Here is a 17,883-nt window from a genome sequence, read left to right as displayed (position 1 = left end):
TCTTTATTTCTTTACTTTACTTTAACAACAGGTACTGCTATAAATATTTTGTATCTATCGAACCTTCCTTTCTGTCTTTGAAGTGTAGGCTTAGTGAGATTGCTGCATCAAAGGGTTTACATGCAGTTTAATTAAATCTCTTTACTCTAAGTGCAAATTATTTTCCAGAATGGTTGTACCAGTTCATAGCTCTAATAAGAATGTATATAACTGTGTTTGTCTTCTCTTAGGGTTGCTATCAAGCGTATTTCTTCTTCAGTCTAGGTGACTCATGCTCCTTTCCAATCTTATGATGTTATGATCTGAATATTTACATTGTAAATATACCCAAGTTCACAATTCAACTCAATAAGCATTTATTTGCTGTTACTTGTTCAGTTGTTTCAGTCATACCTGACTCTTCATGACCCCATTTGGGGTTTTCTTGGAAAAGGTACTGGAGTGATTTGCCATTTCCTTCTCTAGATCACTTTACAGATAAGGAGACTGAGGCAAACAGGGTTAAGTGACTTGTCCAGCGTCACATGGTTAGTAAGTTTTTGAGACCAAATTGGAAAAGGTTTTCTCGATTCAAAGCCCAGTGCTTTATCCACTGTGCCCCATAGCTGCCCAAGCATTTTATTAATCTTCTACTAATGAGTGTCCTTGTGGATGTTTGCAAAGTATATTTAAAATGCTTTCTGAAACTCCTCTTTTTCTATCAAACCTTAAGTCTAAGCCCTAAAATTGGATTACTTTAAAGCAAAAGACTCAGTGTTCTTTCTCTTGCTTTTATTAAGAAAGGGTTTCCATTCTTTAATGTCTAGGGACTCTAATAAATACTATAAGAACTAAACTAAAACCCAGCAAGGCCTCTTTGTAGGAGATTTGGTCTCTACTATGTATTATGCTTTGTATTTGAAGATGCACATACCTTTAGAAAACCAATAGAGAAACCATGGTGTGAGAGATTTAAGTGCCACATCCAACTAATGTGTGTGTGTGTGTGTGTGTGTGTGTGTTCTGTGTTAATGTATCTATCTTTGGAGGGATGTAACAGGAAAAGGAGATGAATAATTCTTGTCAAAAGATAGAGATGAAAAGGGAGGTACCCTTTTTCTGCCCGGGAAAACCTTTCTTTCATTTTTAGATTCTACTAGTATGAAAGTGGAAGCTTAGTTTCTGGAAAAGTTCCACCAAGTTGTGAAGAGGGCAAGAAAATATATCTTTCAAGTCCTTATCAAGCAACTCTTCATCCAAATATTCCCAAAATATTTTCCTAGGAATGTTTCCTCAAAATGGATAACTTATCAATAGGGATTTTTTCTAATAAAGATCAACACCTAACCCAGTACTTTATACCTAGTATAGGCATTTAATAAGTCTTTGTTATTGAAATGATTTAGGATATGTAGTCATTTATTTTTATTCTAAGAGCTATCTTTTGTTTAACATCTCTGCATTTTAAGTCTTTTCCACATGCTGAAAGGTGGTCCTTGGCATCCTTAAGAGCAAAAACCATCTCTTTTTGTATTTTTCATTATGTTCAATCTATGAATACTGTAAGCATGTAATATATATTAAAATGAGGGAATTTATTAATTTTAGGTATTGTTTTAAATGTTATTGTGCATGTAACAATAAACAATAGGGTATTTTTGCCCTTAAGAGTCATTTTAGCAGAGTCTATATATGTAAACAGCTCCATTTTCTACAAGGAGAGTATAAGAAATAATTTAAGGAATATTGAATAATGGAATATTGGATGTTAATTAGATACTTGGAAAATAGAATACCCACAATAGAGAGAATATAAAGGGACAGCTAATATGAATAGTAGCAATCAAAGAAACTCCCTGTGCCACTCAGAGACAGGGAAGGGATAGAAAAGGAGGGGAAGAGGGATGAAGAATGATCAAGAGGGCAAATTCTTAGTGATATGAGGTAATGAGGTTGAAGGCACAAATAGAGGGGGGAGCATTTAGAAAGTAGAAGGATGATCTTTTTCTTAGAGACTGAAGCAAATGGAGGGAGGGATGCATGATGTAGAAGGGGTTTTAAGATACTTATCAAGTATATTTAACACATAGTTACTTGTGTTCTCTCTACTTCTTTGATATAAATTTGGTCTCATATAAATGACCATAAAGAATTTATCCTTGTAATAAATTTACTTTGGCAGGACACAAAGCAAATTTTTTGTCACTGATTGGGTCAAAACAACCTATATGTTAATAAAGTAGTAATGTCAATTGGGTAGAACTAAATTTATTAATTCAACTTCATCACTATCCCTAAGCTAGATGGAATTTCTAAAATTTTCTCTAACGGTCAAATTGTCATGTTGTAATTTTCATTATCATGTATCATATAGATTTTCTGATAGTTCCATAGAAGGTCTTCATGGATTCGTGTGAAATAAATTTACAATAGTTGTAGCTCCAAAGTTTGTTACTTCATTGTTCATATTGCCCTAATAATTTCTATTTTGCTCCCCTTTCTTGGGGTTCATTCCCTTGAACATACCACTTATATATTTCCCTCTTCTTTTCTGCTCTCTCCTTTTCTCCTCCCTTTCTTCTCTCCATTGTAAAAGACATATTTTAGAGTCTGTAAGATTTCTCACAAGCTGTAAGAGAACTTTTTAAAAGAGTCATTAAGGGTTAAATACATGGGATAAGTAAATCTATCAGAATGTAAAGGTTCTTAAATACTATTTTTTCCTCTTTTAGTTAGAAATTATCCTATATATTATTATTATTTGCTGTTTGGAGGTATGGCAATTGGGGTTAAGTATAAGTCACATGGCTAGTTTTGTGTTAAGTGTCTGAGGCCGAATTTGAACTCAGGTCCGCCTGACTCCAGGGTCGGTGCTGTATTCACTGTGCCACCTAACCACCCCCTTTTTTAATATTCTCTTTATTATTAAGGCAATATTTAATCCTAGAATTGTGTCTTAAGACATTCATTCCACTCTGAAGTTTCCTTCCAAGTCAAGAAAACAGGTGAAATTAGCATAAAGATTTTTACTCCAAAGGTTCAATGGTGATTCCAAAGATATGTTTATTGAAGACTCTAGAAATATATCCAGTTCTCGTTTGTGAGGAGATCTATACTTTACATGTTGATATATTCTTTAAAAAAAACTGTCTATAAATTGAATCCTTAGAAATCCTATAATATTCTAAATTTACTAGAATTGCTCACTATTTAAAGGAATTGAAGGTCAATGTTTGTGTAAAGTATAAAAAAGAATGATGCTTTCCTAAATCTTTTTTTTTATATATAATCTGGGTTTTTTTCCACATTGAGTTTTCCCAAAGAAGGTTACCCAGATCTCTATGTTATAGATGAATCATGCACCTAGGGTGCAGTGTGTTATGTGCCACATTCAGCATGCATCATATATGAAGGCCACATCTCTTATCCCTAGGGCACCATGTGGAATAGGGATGAGGTCCTGACCCAATTGGGCGATGCAGAAGGGAATCCTGCCAATGGGAGAGTGGCATTTCTGGCAGCAGAGTTCCTTCCACCCATCTGGGTTAGTGCCATGGCAAGTTTCCCTCACTGAGGGAGTGGATCTAGAGCCCTGATCCAGCTGGTCAGATTATTTGCTGATTTTGATTATCTGTGCCAATGATCCCTGTTGCTGGCATGGATAATAAGGACCTGATTATAATCTATCCTCTAAATTCTTGATTGTTAGATATCTCTAGGTTTTGTCATTTGAAATTGCGTAGTTTACTTTTATTCAGCACTTTAAGAAACAATGCTAACATGAAATAACATGTGAAACACTTCACAAACCTTGAAATGCTATATAAATGTTAGCTATTATTGATATTATTTTGGAGAGAAGGTACTTTCACTGAAATTAATCAGTAATTTTTTAAATTCTAGTTTTCATCTCTTACCCATGAAAGTATCCTCAGGCAAATCACTTTCCATGGGTATCACCTCATTCCTTTATTAATTAAATGCAGATAAAACTGCTGACTCTTTTCAGAGGAGGGCAAAAAATCTTCTGACATATATTGGGGGGGAAACCAGCTCAATTTGACAATTAATTATAAGCTGAAGTTATGGTTATTTTATTTCCAAATTTCCAAAGAATAAAGTCACAATTTATCATGTTGGAACTCTAAATCATTAACATGAGCTTCAATTGTAATGGTAATAGACCAAGATGAAAGGAGCCTTCCCATCGCAGGGTATGTCAAAGTGCATCAGGTGGTCAATTGCAGCTGATTCTTTCAGGAGATTAGCTATATATGAAAATTGTTCTGTTGGAATAGCAAGAGGGACCAAGTCAGAGTATCTGACATGAGGGGTTAACGAACCTAGAGAATGTAAGTACTTGTGTTCCGGGCTCCCATCACTGTGACTTACACTTGATATAAAACTTAATAAATATTTGTTGAATTGAGTTGAAAAATCCAGGCAGGGCAAAGTTTGGCACATTGGGGAGAAGTTATGTAAATGATTTAATTTCAATTACCAGTTTTTAGTGACCTATGGACCACTCTTATGTGTAAGCACCAAACTTGCCAGCCATGGGGTTTGGATGGTGGTCATTATAAAGAATGGAAATTCCATGGATTTTTTCAGAAAAATTATTAGCCTGAATTTTCCTGTTTCTATTCATTTTCTGCACTCACACAAAATGTTGGCATTATTGCTAATTCTTTCTAGTTTCTTGTTCCTATATGTAATTAGTCACTTAACCCTGTTCATTCTTTGTACTGTCTTTAAAATCTCTCTCTTCCTTTCCATCCAAATAGTAGGCTCTCATCACTTCATATCTGTACTACTACAAATCTCTTCATATTATACTCCTATACATTTTCAGATTAAACTTCCTAAAATACGAAGATAGATCTTACCTCTCCATGTCATTTTTCTATTCAAAAACCGTAAACAGCTCCATGTATCTAGTGAGATGCTTAACTTGGTATTTCAGGCCCCTTCACCACATAGTCCCTAATGGAATTTTCCAGTTTTCCCTGATAACTTTTACCATCTAGAGCCCCTTAATGGTAACCAAATTGGTCTGTCTACTGTCTCCCCTAAATACTTTCCTCATTTCAACAATTTAATCTTCACCTTTAATTGTTGTCCTATATAATAAACTCTCCACGCCACTGAGATTGGTATATTGTGTGGCCTAAAAAATGCTCTTTGCATTTTTGTCTCAATTAAGCCTTTGCTTTTTTGGGTCCTTCCATTTGGAATGCCCTCTCTCCTCCTACGTAATACCTGAATTCCACCCAGTTCTTCAAGGCCCATTTCAAGTTTCACTGAAAGGTTCTGGGGCACAAAGTAATTCCCTCTATAATGTCTCTAATGAGTGGTCATCCAGACAACACGGATTTCTAGAAATATGAAACTTACCACCTCATAAAGGAATCCATTTCAGAAAATTAATTATTAGGAATGTTTTCCTTACATTTCAATGTCATATTATGCCTCTCTCTGGTTGTTGTTCCTAGTTCTGCTCTCTGTCGTCCAGCAGGACAAACCTAATCCATTGTACCCATGGAAATCCTTCATACATTTGGAGATAGTTATGTCACAGTGTAGCAGCAAGCACCCCAGTGTCCCCAGGGTGGCTGCCAACACAGGTTCTTAGATCTGCTTTGCTAAAGGAAAGCAACTGAAAATGGGTTAATAAGCTTACTTTAATCAGTCAAACATATATCATTTACCTAGTTCAGGGGAAAAAGGTCAGCACCCCAAACTTCAGAGTATACAGACAGAATTATCAAGACAGAGAAACAGATCAAGCAGACGGGTTTCCAAATTGTCCAAACATTACATCCATACCAAATCACAGTTACCATCAACATCTGGGTTTTTCAAAGCCCAGGGGAGGCGGGGAGGGGGGAAGGGGGGGGGCTTCTCAAAGGCCTCCCAGAGTCTCATCTGATCAAATCACACAACATTTGTCAAAGTGAGCCCCAAAACAAAGCCTCACATCACAGTTTATATAGCCTTCTCCTGGGTCAGAGAATGTAGCAACCTTCTTGACCCATTGCTCAATCAAAAAGTATCTCCTGAGAAACAAGCCTCCATGAGAGGCTCCAGGTGCACTTAAGCCTAGGGGCAGGGAAGATTTTAAAAATTTACATTCCCATTACACACAGTAAGTCTTCTCTTCTCAAGGCTAAACATTCCCCATATTTTTTAACCAGTTGTATGGTACGTTTTTGACTCCCCTAAATCATCCTGTGGAGTCTTTTTTAGCCTTTTTTTAAATGAGCACTATCTTGCCAATGTCACACTAAAACTTGGCAACTAAAATTGAAAAAAATATTCTAGATGTGGTGTGATCAGGGCAGAGGTTGGTGTTACTGTAATCTCCCTTTTTTTCTGAACCCAGTGCTTCTCTTAGTACAACCAAAGATAACATTAACTATTTCTGGCTGCCAGGTCATACTGTTGATCTACATTGTATTTTAATCCACCAGAACCCCATGTCCTTTTCACATGAATTGTTGTTTAACCACATCTTCCCTATCTTGTATCTCTGTACAATTTTACCCCCAATCCAAATGTAGACCTTTTCATTTATCGTTATTTAATAGAATCTCTTAGATTTGGTCCATCATTATAGAAAAACCTTTTTTGAGTCTCGGTTCCTTCATTCAACACATGAGCTATCCTTCCCAGATTTTTGTTATGTAAAAATTTAACAAGTATACCATCTCTTCCTTCTCCAAGTCATTGATCAAAAATGATTTGAATAAATTGAATAGAATAAAGTCAAAGACAGAGCCCTGAACTACTCTAATTCAATCAATTAACAAGGTTTTATTAAGTGCCTCTTTTTTTTGCCAGGCATTGGGAATTCAGAAAAAAAATGAAGTAGTCCTTACTCTCAAGGACCTTACATTTTATCAAAGAGAACCATATGTTCATAAATTAGTATATACAGAAATAATATTAAGTGAATACAAGATCACTTAGGAAAAGGGGGGCATTTGCTGTGGGAGGGATCAAAAAAGGCTGCAGGAAGAAAATTGTGTTTGAACTGAGCATTAAAAGAAGTAAGAAGTTCCATGTTCCTTAGGTGAGGAAGGAGAGAACATTACAAGCACTCCCTCTATGTCAGAGATTCTTAACATTTTTTTGCAGGTGTGTCATGGTCTGGTGAAACCTATGGATCTCTTATCAGAATAATGTTTGGAAATGAGCAAAATACCTAATAGGATTACAAAAAGAGATTAATTCTATTGAAATTTAATCATCGAAATATGAGCTTCTGCCTATGCTCACCTACTTCCTTTAATTACTGCTCTTTGGCTCCAATCATTCAGTCATTTTTAAATCCACCAAACTGTCCACATTCCTTCTTGTCCCCAGTAATGTCATAAAAGACTCCATTAATGGTCCTTCTGAGCCGTAGCTAGACTATGTCTGTAGCATCCCTATTATCTATCAGTCACAATTGCCTGTTCTTGATCAATCCTTCCAGCTCTATTGATCACAGATGTCTTCACTAATTACTGCAGTCCACATTGATCTCTTTAAAGTATATGGGAATTTTTGTTTGTACCACTCATCTGACTTTAAAATTGTATCTTGTATTATTCATTACCTTTTAATATGTCTAGATTTTTTCTTTCTGTTTAGATTGTAAACTCCTTTAGGATGAAGTACCATATTCATTTTTGTTTTGTGTTGTAGGGTTAAGTGACTTGCCTAATGTCACACTGCTAGTAAGTGTCTGAGGCTGGATTTGAACTTAGGTCCTTGTGACTCTAGGGCCAATACTCTATCCACTGTGCCACCTAGCTTCCCAGTTCTTTAAAAAATTCTTCATAGCTTTTAGCATCGTGTCTTGATATATAGGCAGTGCTTAGTGTTTTTGAATGAATGACTATTTGATAAAATTTTATCACATGGTTCAAATATAATACTTCTTTACTTTTCTTAATTTGTACTTAGTTTAATCAAATTAAAATTTAGTACAATCAGTTTCTTGGTTGATCTGTAATTAGTATCCCAAATAAAGGGCAAAAAGAAAGTAGCTAATATGGCAGAGTGAGGTAGGGAATAGGGTAAGCTCTGAGCAGCTCACATTTATAAGGATCTTGACATTTTACAAAACTCGCAAATTCTGTGAGTTACATATTGTGAGTGTTATTATTCCTGTTTGCTGATAGGGAATCTGAGGTTTGGAGTTATTAAGCAACTTTCCTATTGTGACATAGCCACTGAGCAGAAGAGTTGGGACTGGAACCCACCAGGTCTTCTAACTCCAAAGCCAGCTCTTTTTCTGCTGTTCTGTGCTACCTCTGTTCTGAATGAAAGGAATATAGGTGTGCTGTTCCTTTAAATATTCCAGGCTATGTATGCAGACTGTTTCATGCCCCTCTAAGTATTCTATGGTTTTGTTCAAGAGAAACTGAACCCTTTTTCTAAAGGGAAGAGTAAATAGTAAAGAAAAACCCAAATAATTAATTAAATGCCTTGGGCAGAGCTTCTCTCTGCATAATGGACTTAATTTAATGGTTAGAAATCATTCAGAAACTTTAAATTTGAATAAAAGAAATCAAGAGGTTGAGGAAAACACACGTAACAGCAGAACTCCGAATTCTTATGCTTAATTCTGACTTTTTTCTCCCAGTGGGTCTTGTATTTCTGTGTGTTTGCCTGGCTAGACAATATAACTTCTCTTTTTGCAAATATCTCTTGTGGTTTTATTGATTTGATAATAATTATATTAAAGATTTTTATGTTTCATCTATGCTTATTAGGTTTTATGAAAAAATTAAATTAACATGTGTGTGCTCAAATATTATTATTATTCTGAGTGTTATTTGTTTGGGGACATTTAAATAACAATTGGGTGTAACTTTCTGAAAATAAAGACTAGAATGTGCTCATTTTTCTTACAGTAAAGAGGTTAACTTTTTATCAGAGCAGCTAACACCCTTTTATTTTCTTTCAAGATTGTTAGTTCAATAACCTCTATATCAGTTTGCTGTTTAAAAGAACTTGTATCCAATGTTTTGTCCAAATTCCAGTTTGTGGAATACTTTTAAAATTTAGTGCCTTGAATTCCATTTTAATACCATGTATTACTGTAGGAGACATCTTAAAATATTTTACCTTTTTCATATGACATTCAAAACATGAATATTAAACAACAAATACAGTTTTCATGCATAAATCCCTGTTTGTGAAATAGCCAACTTCACTGTACACAAATGCTAAATTTTAAAATAGTGGTATGGGAGGGAGAACATTATTAAAAGCAAAAGTCTAGGAATGGAACAGCAAATTGTTTCCTACTTCCTTATTTCATTTTTTAAAATGAGTATTTTACAATCTAAAAAATATCTCACTAATCTGCATTTTGGACAAATCATTGTCCTTTGTCCTAAAAAAGGAAGGGTGTATACATTTTCTGATCATCATTTAGTATGTTTATGTTGAAAATAAAAGTAATCTAAAATGTGACTGCCTTGATTTTATATGGATGCTTTTTTTTTCCCAAGGAAATAGAGAAACTGAAATTAGAACTGAATGAAAGCAAGCAGCGTATTGAACACGCACAGCAGGATGGAGCAAGAGCCAGAGATGAGTGCATAAAACTGACAGAACTGCTGGGCCAAACTGAGCACCAACTGCACCTCACCAGGTACCCCCTAATCCTATTAAATGCCATAGCACACATTGCGCTCGACTCCTTTTCTTCCACAGTCATCCAGGCAGTTGTTACAGACAGTCTTAGTCATTCGCTTCATGCACAGCTTTCAGGCATATTAGGAAACGTGCAGACGTGGAAGCAAAACACCCAGACGTTAAGATGATCAGTATGTCTTGTATAAAACACAACCTTTCATCTCTAGCACTCCCATGTATAGTGTTTCACTTTCAAAACAGCCCAAAGGGCATGCTTGGTGCCCCAGTTCTGAAAAACCTGCACTTTAACCAGAGTGCATGTTGGGGGAGAATGCTGGGTGCTTCTGATGTGGAAATAGCTAAACCACAATGTGATGTGATGTACAAGGCGAATTGAGAAGAAAGAGATAAAAGATGCAAAATTTGAGTGGTACATGGTGTAAAATTTAGAGATGAAGCTGATTGCTGCTGTTGACCCATTGAAAAATGTGTTTGCTAGGTATGTATTGAAGATATATTATTTCTTGTAGCGTGATATGAAATTAGAAAAATCCAGTGCCATGTACTTGGGTCCTCAGAAAGGATCAGGATGTTACAAGAAACAAATATTCTGAATATATATATTTTAAGCAATTGGGGTTAAATAACTTGCTCAAGGTTACACAGCCAGTTATTTCTGGGTATGGTGCTAAGTATCTGAGCCCGGATTTGATCCCAGGTCATCCTGACTCTGGGGCCAGTGCTCTTACTCACTGTCCCACCTGGCCACCCCTTCTGAACGTATTTTTAAAACAAGAAAACAATCAAGTAAAGTATTGAATTATTCAAACCTCAGTCTTAGTGGCTTGTACTTATTTTGAGTTTTAATAAGATTTTTTTTCATTTGTAATAACTAATGCAATAACTGCGTTCTTCATGTATCTTAGGGTCCAGTTGGTCTTATAGACAATCTTGCTATGTAAACACCTACGAATCTTCATGATATTAGGTTCTAAAATCATTTAAACAACAGCCATCCATTCACACTAGAATGTTGAATTTGAACTATGAAATGGGGACTGATCCCTTTTACATTAAATATGACAATATAATTCAGAACACGGTACAGTAACAGATGGAGGAAAGCACCACTTGAACAGCCTGCATTTGGAGAGAAAAAATATTCTAGAGGTTGATGAACCTCCCAAAGTTTTGGGGTAGTGTTAAGATGCCTTTACTTCTGCTAAAATAAAACTTTCTTCAAAACATTTTGTTATGATACTAATCCAAATGGTATGCCAAGCTCCTCTTTATAAAATACAAATCCAAAATAATACTGCCTATACATGTGTGATATCTTGGAAAAATTCCAATAGCTGAAATAATTTATCAGGAAAAAATATTGCTTAATAATGCAGAATAATAACTGTTCTTTTAATGCAAATTTAAAGTAGTTGTAGAATCAGGAACATGTCAGTGTAGTTTATATAGTTATTTAATCATGAAAGTTTTAGAATTTAGCTTTATCATGAGAATGTTAATATTGTTTCCCCTCTGTCAGACTACTATTGAGAACCAATCATTAGTGTGTTAAGCATTGCTATGCCACAGAAATGTACAGCTTTTAATGTCTTTGCATCTGAGGACCAGTAAATAAATATTAATGCTGGATTCGCCCTTATACCATTCTGTCTTATTCACAGAGTTAATTTTAGGAGTCAAAGTCCATAGAGAGATTCCTTATGCAGTTTTTCTTTTGCTTGTATAGTCTAACAAGACCAATTTTTTTTTCCCAAGGACAGCACAGTAAGATGTAGCAACTGCTAAAAATGGATGATTGACAACTCGTTTCTTTGTTCTTCCTAAAGAATATTTATATCATCTTAGTACTTCGTAAAATTTTCTGTTGATCTTTATGTCAGCTGGTTTCAGAAAACAACATACCTAGCCTCACAAAAAAATAGAACTTCCAGCAAGTTCTCAGTGTTATTATTCTTTTCTTAATTACAGCTTCCTTCTGAGTCTTCTCTACTTAGTTGGCAGAATGAATGCTTATAAAATTGTAGGTGAATTTAAAATGCAGAGTACAGCCAAGATGCACCCATTTCATGCAAAGCACAAGATTGTTGACAAAGTTTTCTACTCTTATACCACTTTATTCTGATTTCTAATTAATCTAGTATATCCACTTCAGTGCCTAGCACATAGCCTTTCACACAGTAGGCACTCAATAAATGTTCACTGAATAAATTAAATACATTTAGTTTGATGCTTGTGAACCTTTTTTCTATTTCAGTTTAGACCAGCTGCTAAAATAACAAACTACAAGGCAGGTGGCTAATCACCATATAGCTTCAACTTAAACATTTAAAACTTCATGTTCTAAACAGAAGTTCAAAATGTAATTTTAAAATTATATGATAAATAGTTTAACTATGAAAATGAATCCAGTTCTTCAGGGAAGAGGAGAAAGAGATGAAATGGAAATGTGTGGATGATTTGAGGGGAAAAATCCCCACTTCTCAAATCTGATTTATACTGCCAATGGTAAGCAATTTTCCCCTTGAAAGTTTATGAAAAGCAAAAGACAGAACCTAAGAATTCAGCATTTATTGAATGTAATCCCTCTGATATGCTATATTTGGGTAATCAGGCTTTATATTAATTGTTCCATATAGTCATTTAGCAAAAGTCCCCATGTAGACAAAGAGCTTTCCAGAAAAGCAAAACCATGACCTTTCCTGATCTACTTCTAAGTTTCCGGGTTGGGGGTCACTTAAAACCCTAGAAAGGCTGTGTCCCTGCTTTGCTCACTAATAGAGGGTTGATAAAGCGAGAATGAGGAGGTAGAAGAAAGGAGAACTAAGCAGAGAACAAGGATTTCGGCAATTAGTAACCATGTCTACTAAATATTTTTTTTTAATCTGATGATAATCTGAGTTCTAAATACCATCCATAGCCAAAGGTTTTCCAAGAGACTATGCACAGCTTATCTTTATATTTGCCTGTGTAGAAAATGGATTTTTTTTCCCCAAAAATGCTGTGTAGTATAACACAGGGACACTGCATCTGTCTGTGGTTCTAGTTGAAGGATCACAAGTTTAGATCTGGAAGGGACCATAGATGTCATCTAGGCTGACCTTTCATTATTTTACAGATAAAAAAATCTGAGACTTTGAATAGTTGTGTGACTGACCCAAGGTGATGGTGGCAGAAAGTGGAAGAGAGTAGGGCTGCTTCCCTTTTTCCAAATGAAACATCATAACAAATTTTAGCCATTTGTCAAAAAAAAGAAAAGAAACAAAACAACAATAAAAAACAAAACCCCTGATGTGTATTAAGGATTTCATCCAAATCAGGATTCTTACAGTAGGTTTCAGTAACAACCACAGTAACATCAGCCGACATTGATGTAGCACCTGAAAGTTTTCACAATCCTTTACCTCCCTTGAGGTGAAAATTTAAGTGTTACTCCCCTCGCTTTACTGATGAGAAAAGACTCAGAAGTGAAACAAATGCCCTAAGTCACAGGACTAGTAAGTGTAAGAGGTAGGATTCAAACTCAGCTCTCTCCTGACTCAAAGTTTTGTATTTTTTCTCCTATGTGCAACTTATCTGAAGTTCAGACCTCAGTCCTCCCAAACACAGACATGCACTTAAAAATAAGGGAAAAAAAGGCTTGAGAGGTGTTGAAGTAATTGGCACAAAGATTCTACAGCAGAATCAAAATATTCCAAAGGAGAGACTTTTACCTGAAGACCACCGACTCTGTCTTTATAAACAATTGTTAACAAGCTTGATTACCTACTTTATCAGCCAAGAGTGTCTTCTGTAACAAATTGGAGAAAGTGGAACTAGGCTGCTGGAATCTTAGAGCACCATATTGGCTATGAGGAAAGATCAATCATAACCATGGTTTGGCCATTAATTGGCTATGTGTCATGGCACTGCTCAAAAACCCTTGGTTGTTCCCCATTGTCTGCTGAATTCTAAGCTTGTTCTTCTGACATTTAAAAGCCCTCCATCATCTGGCCTCATACCACCATTCCAGCCTTACCTCATACTAATTTTTCACATTAAAGGTTCTTTACGTTTTCTTATGTCATGGAACCCTCTTGTATGGTGAAATTTATGGTACCCTTTTCAAGCTAATAGTTGGTGGCTACATTCATAATTGAGTAGAGGTTAATAAAAATAAAGATGTAATTTTGTTTAACTTCCAAGTTCACAGAGTGCCTGAAATTTACCTAAAGATCCCATAAGGGTCTTTGGACCCCAGGTTAACCTGATATGTTAACTCTGCTCTAGTTAAGTTAGCCTACTTAAGGCTTTCTTAACATACCTGACATAGTTTTGTCCCTCTTCTCCTTTCTTATTTCCTGTATTTGAAATGTCCTTCTCTTCCCTGTGCACCTATTCTGATAGGTTAAACTTAAAAGGCCACCTTTTTTCACAGATTCTTAGTTGCCCCATTTGGAAATGAGTGTTTGAACCCTTTGAACCCTTGTAATACTTTGTTTTTTCCCCTTTGCCATTTCTAAAATGACTATTGAGTTGCATCAGTGAAAGGATGTCCTCTACTATAGTTATTTTTCTGCATTCTTTGTTATCTCTATTCAATTATAAGCTTCGTAAAGGCAAGAATTTTGCCTTAGACATTCTTAATTTCTCCACAGCACTAGCACTATACTTGGAAAGAATAAACTTACAAAATTATATGATAATATATATTTCGATATATATTGAATTATTTTAAGGCTTTGAGTCTCTGTTTACAAAAATCCTGGTCTTTATGTATTATTAAATGTTTCCCTTCTTAAATATTTTTATTTAATAAGTATAAAAAAGTTCTGTGTGATTTAAAGTTTAAATTTCCTTGAGTTCTATTTTTATTTAATTGGGGTAATACTCTACTATTTTCTTTCCAGTTATCTCAAGATACAAAGTTGTTTTGTGGTTTTTTTTTAAATTATGTTAAACATCCACACCTAAATATTCCTCTAGTTATAGTTTGGAGGAATTATCAATAAAAATAAGTTATTTTTTATGCCACTTTCTTTTGTAATTAGATGATGGCACCATTGTTGATGTTCACATACTTGAAAATATGAGACAAGATGTCTTTTCTTAAGTTATTTACTTGCCATGAGGATTATCCAAAACTCTACTGTCTGTTATATAAATTAATCAAATATTATGTACAACCTTATGGATATATATGTTGAATCACAAATAGTTTAAATATAAATAGCAGTCATTTGGATCTCTGAGTTGTAAACTCTCCCAGGGCAAGGACAATACATTATACAGTTTTGTATCTTCAACAGTGCCTTCCCTTCTTACATAATAGCGGACGCTTTATAAATACTTATGATTGTATTTTTTTCTTTGAGGGAAAAAAAGACAATTGGAAACATAAGTAAAATGTTTGTATGTAGTAGAAAAGACAGTTACTATCTTTCTTAACCATGTAATACAACATCTTGGTAAATTTTAGTCCTGACTTGAAATTTCCCAGAACACTTCCCCAAGGTTTCTTTAAGTTCCACCCTCCAGTTTGGCTATTTAACCTAATTTTGCTTTTCTTCTCTTCTTTCCTTCTTTACTTCATTTTGTTGTAAGTGGGAAAAGAGGTTTTTACTTTATATGGCAATCAAATATTTTCATTTACATATTTTGTTTTAAAAATTCCTTTGACATAATTTAGTTTTTAAGTGGGAGGGTACATAAAATTAAAATCTTCATAAAAAACCATAGCTCAACACATGAAAGGATCAACTTATTTGTACAGCAAAATAAAATAATGGTTTTTCTGTTTTTACATTCTTTTTACCTCTTGTCAAGACCAATTTGCCTCTGCACCTGGTAACTATCATAAGGGTGTGTGTAACCCTTAATCTAGAGGCAAAATTATATCCCCTTCCCAAACAAAATCTTTCTGAATCACTGTCTTAGTTCAAGAGGAAAGTTCCGTGTATGGTCAGGGGACACTGACTGACTTCTCTGGTCTCACCTCTGCTTTCTCCAGGAGAGAGGATATATACACTTTTATGTTCCAAGGGCAGAGCCTTGGATGTACGTGGGCATATACTTTCATTCTCTTTTGTCCTTCTCTGTAGATACTGTTTCTGTAAACAGAAGGTTGAATGTTAGACAACTCCCCATCACAGAACCAATGCCCTTTATGGTTATCCCAAATGATACAGTGGTTTGATGTTATAAACGACATCAATTAGTTCACAAACATTAAAGTGCCTACCAAAATTCCATCCAGATCACTTCATCTGTGAACCTGAGAAATAAATAGCTAAACTATGAAATAGCAAATAGAATGTTCAGTTTTCAATATCAATTATCAGTAGGTAGAATATAAATTATCAATAGTTAGATTTTTAAAGACCAATGTCCTCAAATTCTTGCAGATATTCTTTGACATCTTTTGCTGCCTCCGTTTACTTTGCGTACATCACATATTTTACTTTTTTTCATCTTGAGATCTAATTTGAATCGGATAAAGAGAAGTTAGTTTTGTTTATGTTGACATTTTGCTTTAAAAGAGATTATTTTATTTAGTTATAATGGGAATAGGAATGTTTATGCGTGGAGCAGGTTAGGGCAGAACTGGGAGGGTGGTCATAGGAAATTTTAGTTTAATTCTCTTTTTCAAGTAGGCTTTAGTTCTTTTGTTTAAAATGTGGTGAATTCCCAGATTTTCTAGGTCCACACTCCCAGTCTGATCCTAACCTGCTCCATGCATAAGCATGTTCTATTCCCATTACAGGAAAAAAAACCCAACAACAACACCCATATTAAAATATAAGTTCAAAAGCATATTTCAAAGCAAAATACAAATTAATTTTAGATTGCCTACTCTTTGGGATTATTTATATAGCCCTGTCTATGATGGATATAGTAATTGAGAATGAATTCTAATCATGCATAAGTAGCATTTTGTTTGGACACAGGCCCCTTCTAACCCTGAGATTCTAGGATTCCACACTCTTCATCTCTGGACAAAGAAACTCACTCTAGATAGATATTCATTTGAAGACTTCTAAAATGTTGATCAGAGGCAATATAGTAGAGTTAATAGAGATCTGGCCTCCAAGTTAGCAAAAACTGGGCTCAAGTTGCACCTGTGGCACATATGGCTGTGTGACTCTGGGTAAGTTATGTAGCCATTAATGCCCCAACTACTCTTAAGAGTATACATTTCACTTTTCTTTGAAAGTTTTCTTTGGTTGAGGAAGTGTTCAGTTTCCTCACCAGGAATTAAAATTAAATCAGTGAAATCACAGGTCTGAACAACAAACAAGGAGAAACAGACAAAACTTCATCATGTTTCTATGCTGAAATTTCTCCTCTTTCCTCCTGTATTTTGTTAAAGAATTTTCATCTTATGTTCCATTTAAAATTAAGCTAATTTCTCTAGTATTCCTTTCATGAATAAATTAGTCAAAATGTGTCAAAATAATTTTAAATGGATATATGTGCAACCAACGTCTTGAAGTCTGGAAATAGATGGCCTTGGTGCTGTTTTAAATTAAATGAGGCCTATTTTCCCTCCCCTTTCCAGTATTAAAACAGTCTGTCAAGAAGCCACAAAGGAAACAGACTGTCTCCCACACCTTCTCTTTTCCCCAACACACCCAGCTTCCTCTAGATGATGCAGGTCTGCACTGTCTACTCCCTCCTGTATATTGCTATAGCCACCAAATCTGGTGTTGGATGAGGAAGGCTTAAAACGTAGCAGAGGCAGTCATTTCATCCCTAGGAGGGCTCCTTTTGATGTTCCTTGGATCCTCTAATCATTTAGGGTGATAAGAATCACCCCATCAGACAATTAACTGATGTTCTGAAGAATCACAACAGAGGAAGAAGGGAGGTTTTTCTCTCCTCCATACTTTTAAAAAACATATAGTATTTGTGTCCTTTCTCAGCTCATACCTGAGAACAAATTCTGGTGAGAAAGGTGGGACTAAAGCTCTATAAAGAATTATGACCCTGATTTAGAGTAATGTTATTATTTTAAACAATTAGATCTAAAGTGTTATTTAAAGGTAAAATAAATAATAAAAATAAAGTCATGGGCGCTTATCGAGTGCTTACTATATGACAGGCAATGTGTTAAGCCCTGGGGACACAAAGAAAGATGGAAACAATCCCTGCCTTCCAGGAGCTCGTATTCTCAGGGAGAAAACACAGAAGCAACTAGGATAAAATGGATAGAGTGCATAGGTCATCTCAAAATGGAAGGCACTAGCAGCTAGGGGGGACCAGTAAGGAAAGTTA

At 35.2% G+C, this 17,883-nt stretch overlaps 1 protein-coding gene across 4 annotated transcripts in view; it reads left to right on the top strand.

Annotated features, from left to right (window-relative positions):
- Nucleotides 1-17,883, top strand: part of SDCCAG8 (SHH signaling and ciliogenesis regulator SDCCAG8) — a 270,183-nt gene that overhangs the window by 104,880 nt on the left and 147,420 nt on the right. For all 4 annotated transcript variants that reach the window (XM_069064466.1, XM_069064464.1, XM_069064463.1 and 1 more), the window contains exon 10: nt 9,486-9,628. In XM_069064466.1, coding sequence (XP_068920567.1) covers nt 9,486-9,628 — 143 coding nt within the window. The remainder of the gene's footprint in view (nt 1-9,485; nt 9,629-17,883) is intronic.

This window comes from Petaurus breviceps, unplaced genomic scaffold (genome assembly GCF_028583685.1).
Source record: "Petaurus breviceps papuanus isolate PSGF00001 unplaced genomic scaffold, PetGlider_PUasm1.0 90633, whole genome shotgun sequence".
NCBI classification, from domain to species: domain Eukaryota; kingdom Metazoa; phylum Chordata; class Mammalia; order Diprotodontia; family Petauridae; genus Petaurus; species Petaurus breviceps.
This window is presented reverse-complemented; position numbering and strand designations above follow the sequence as displayed.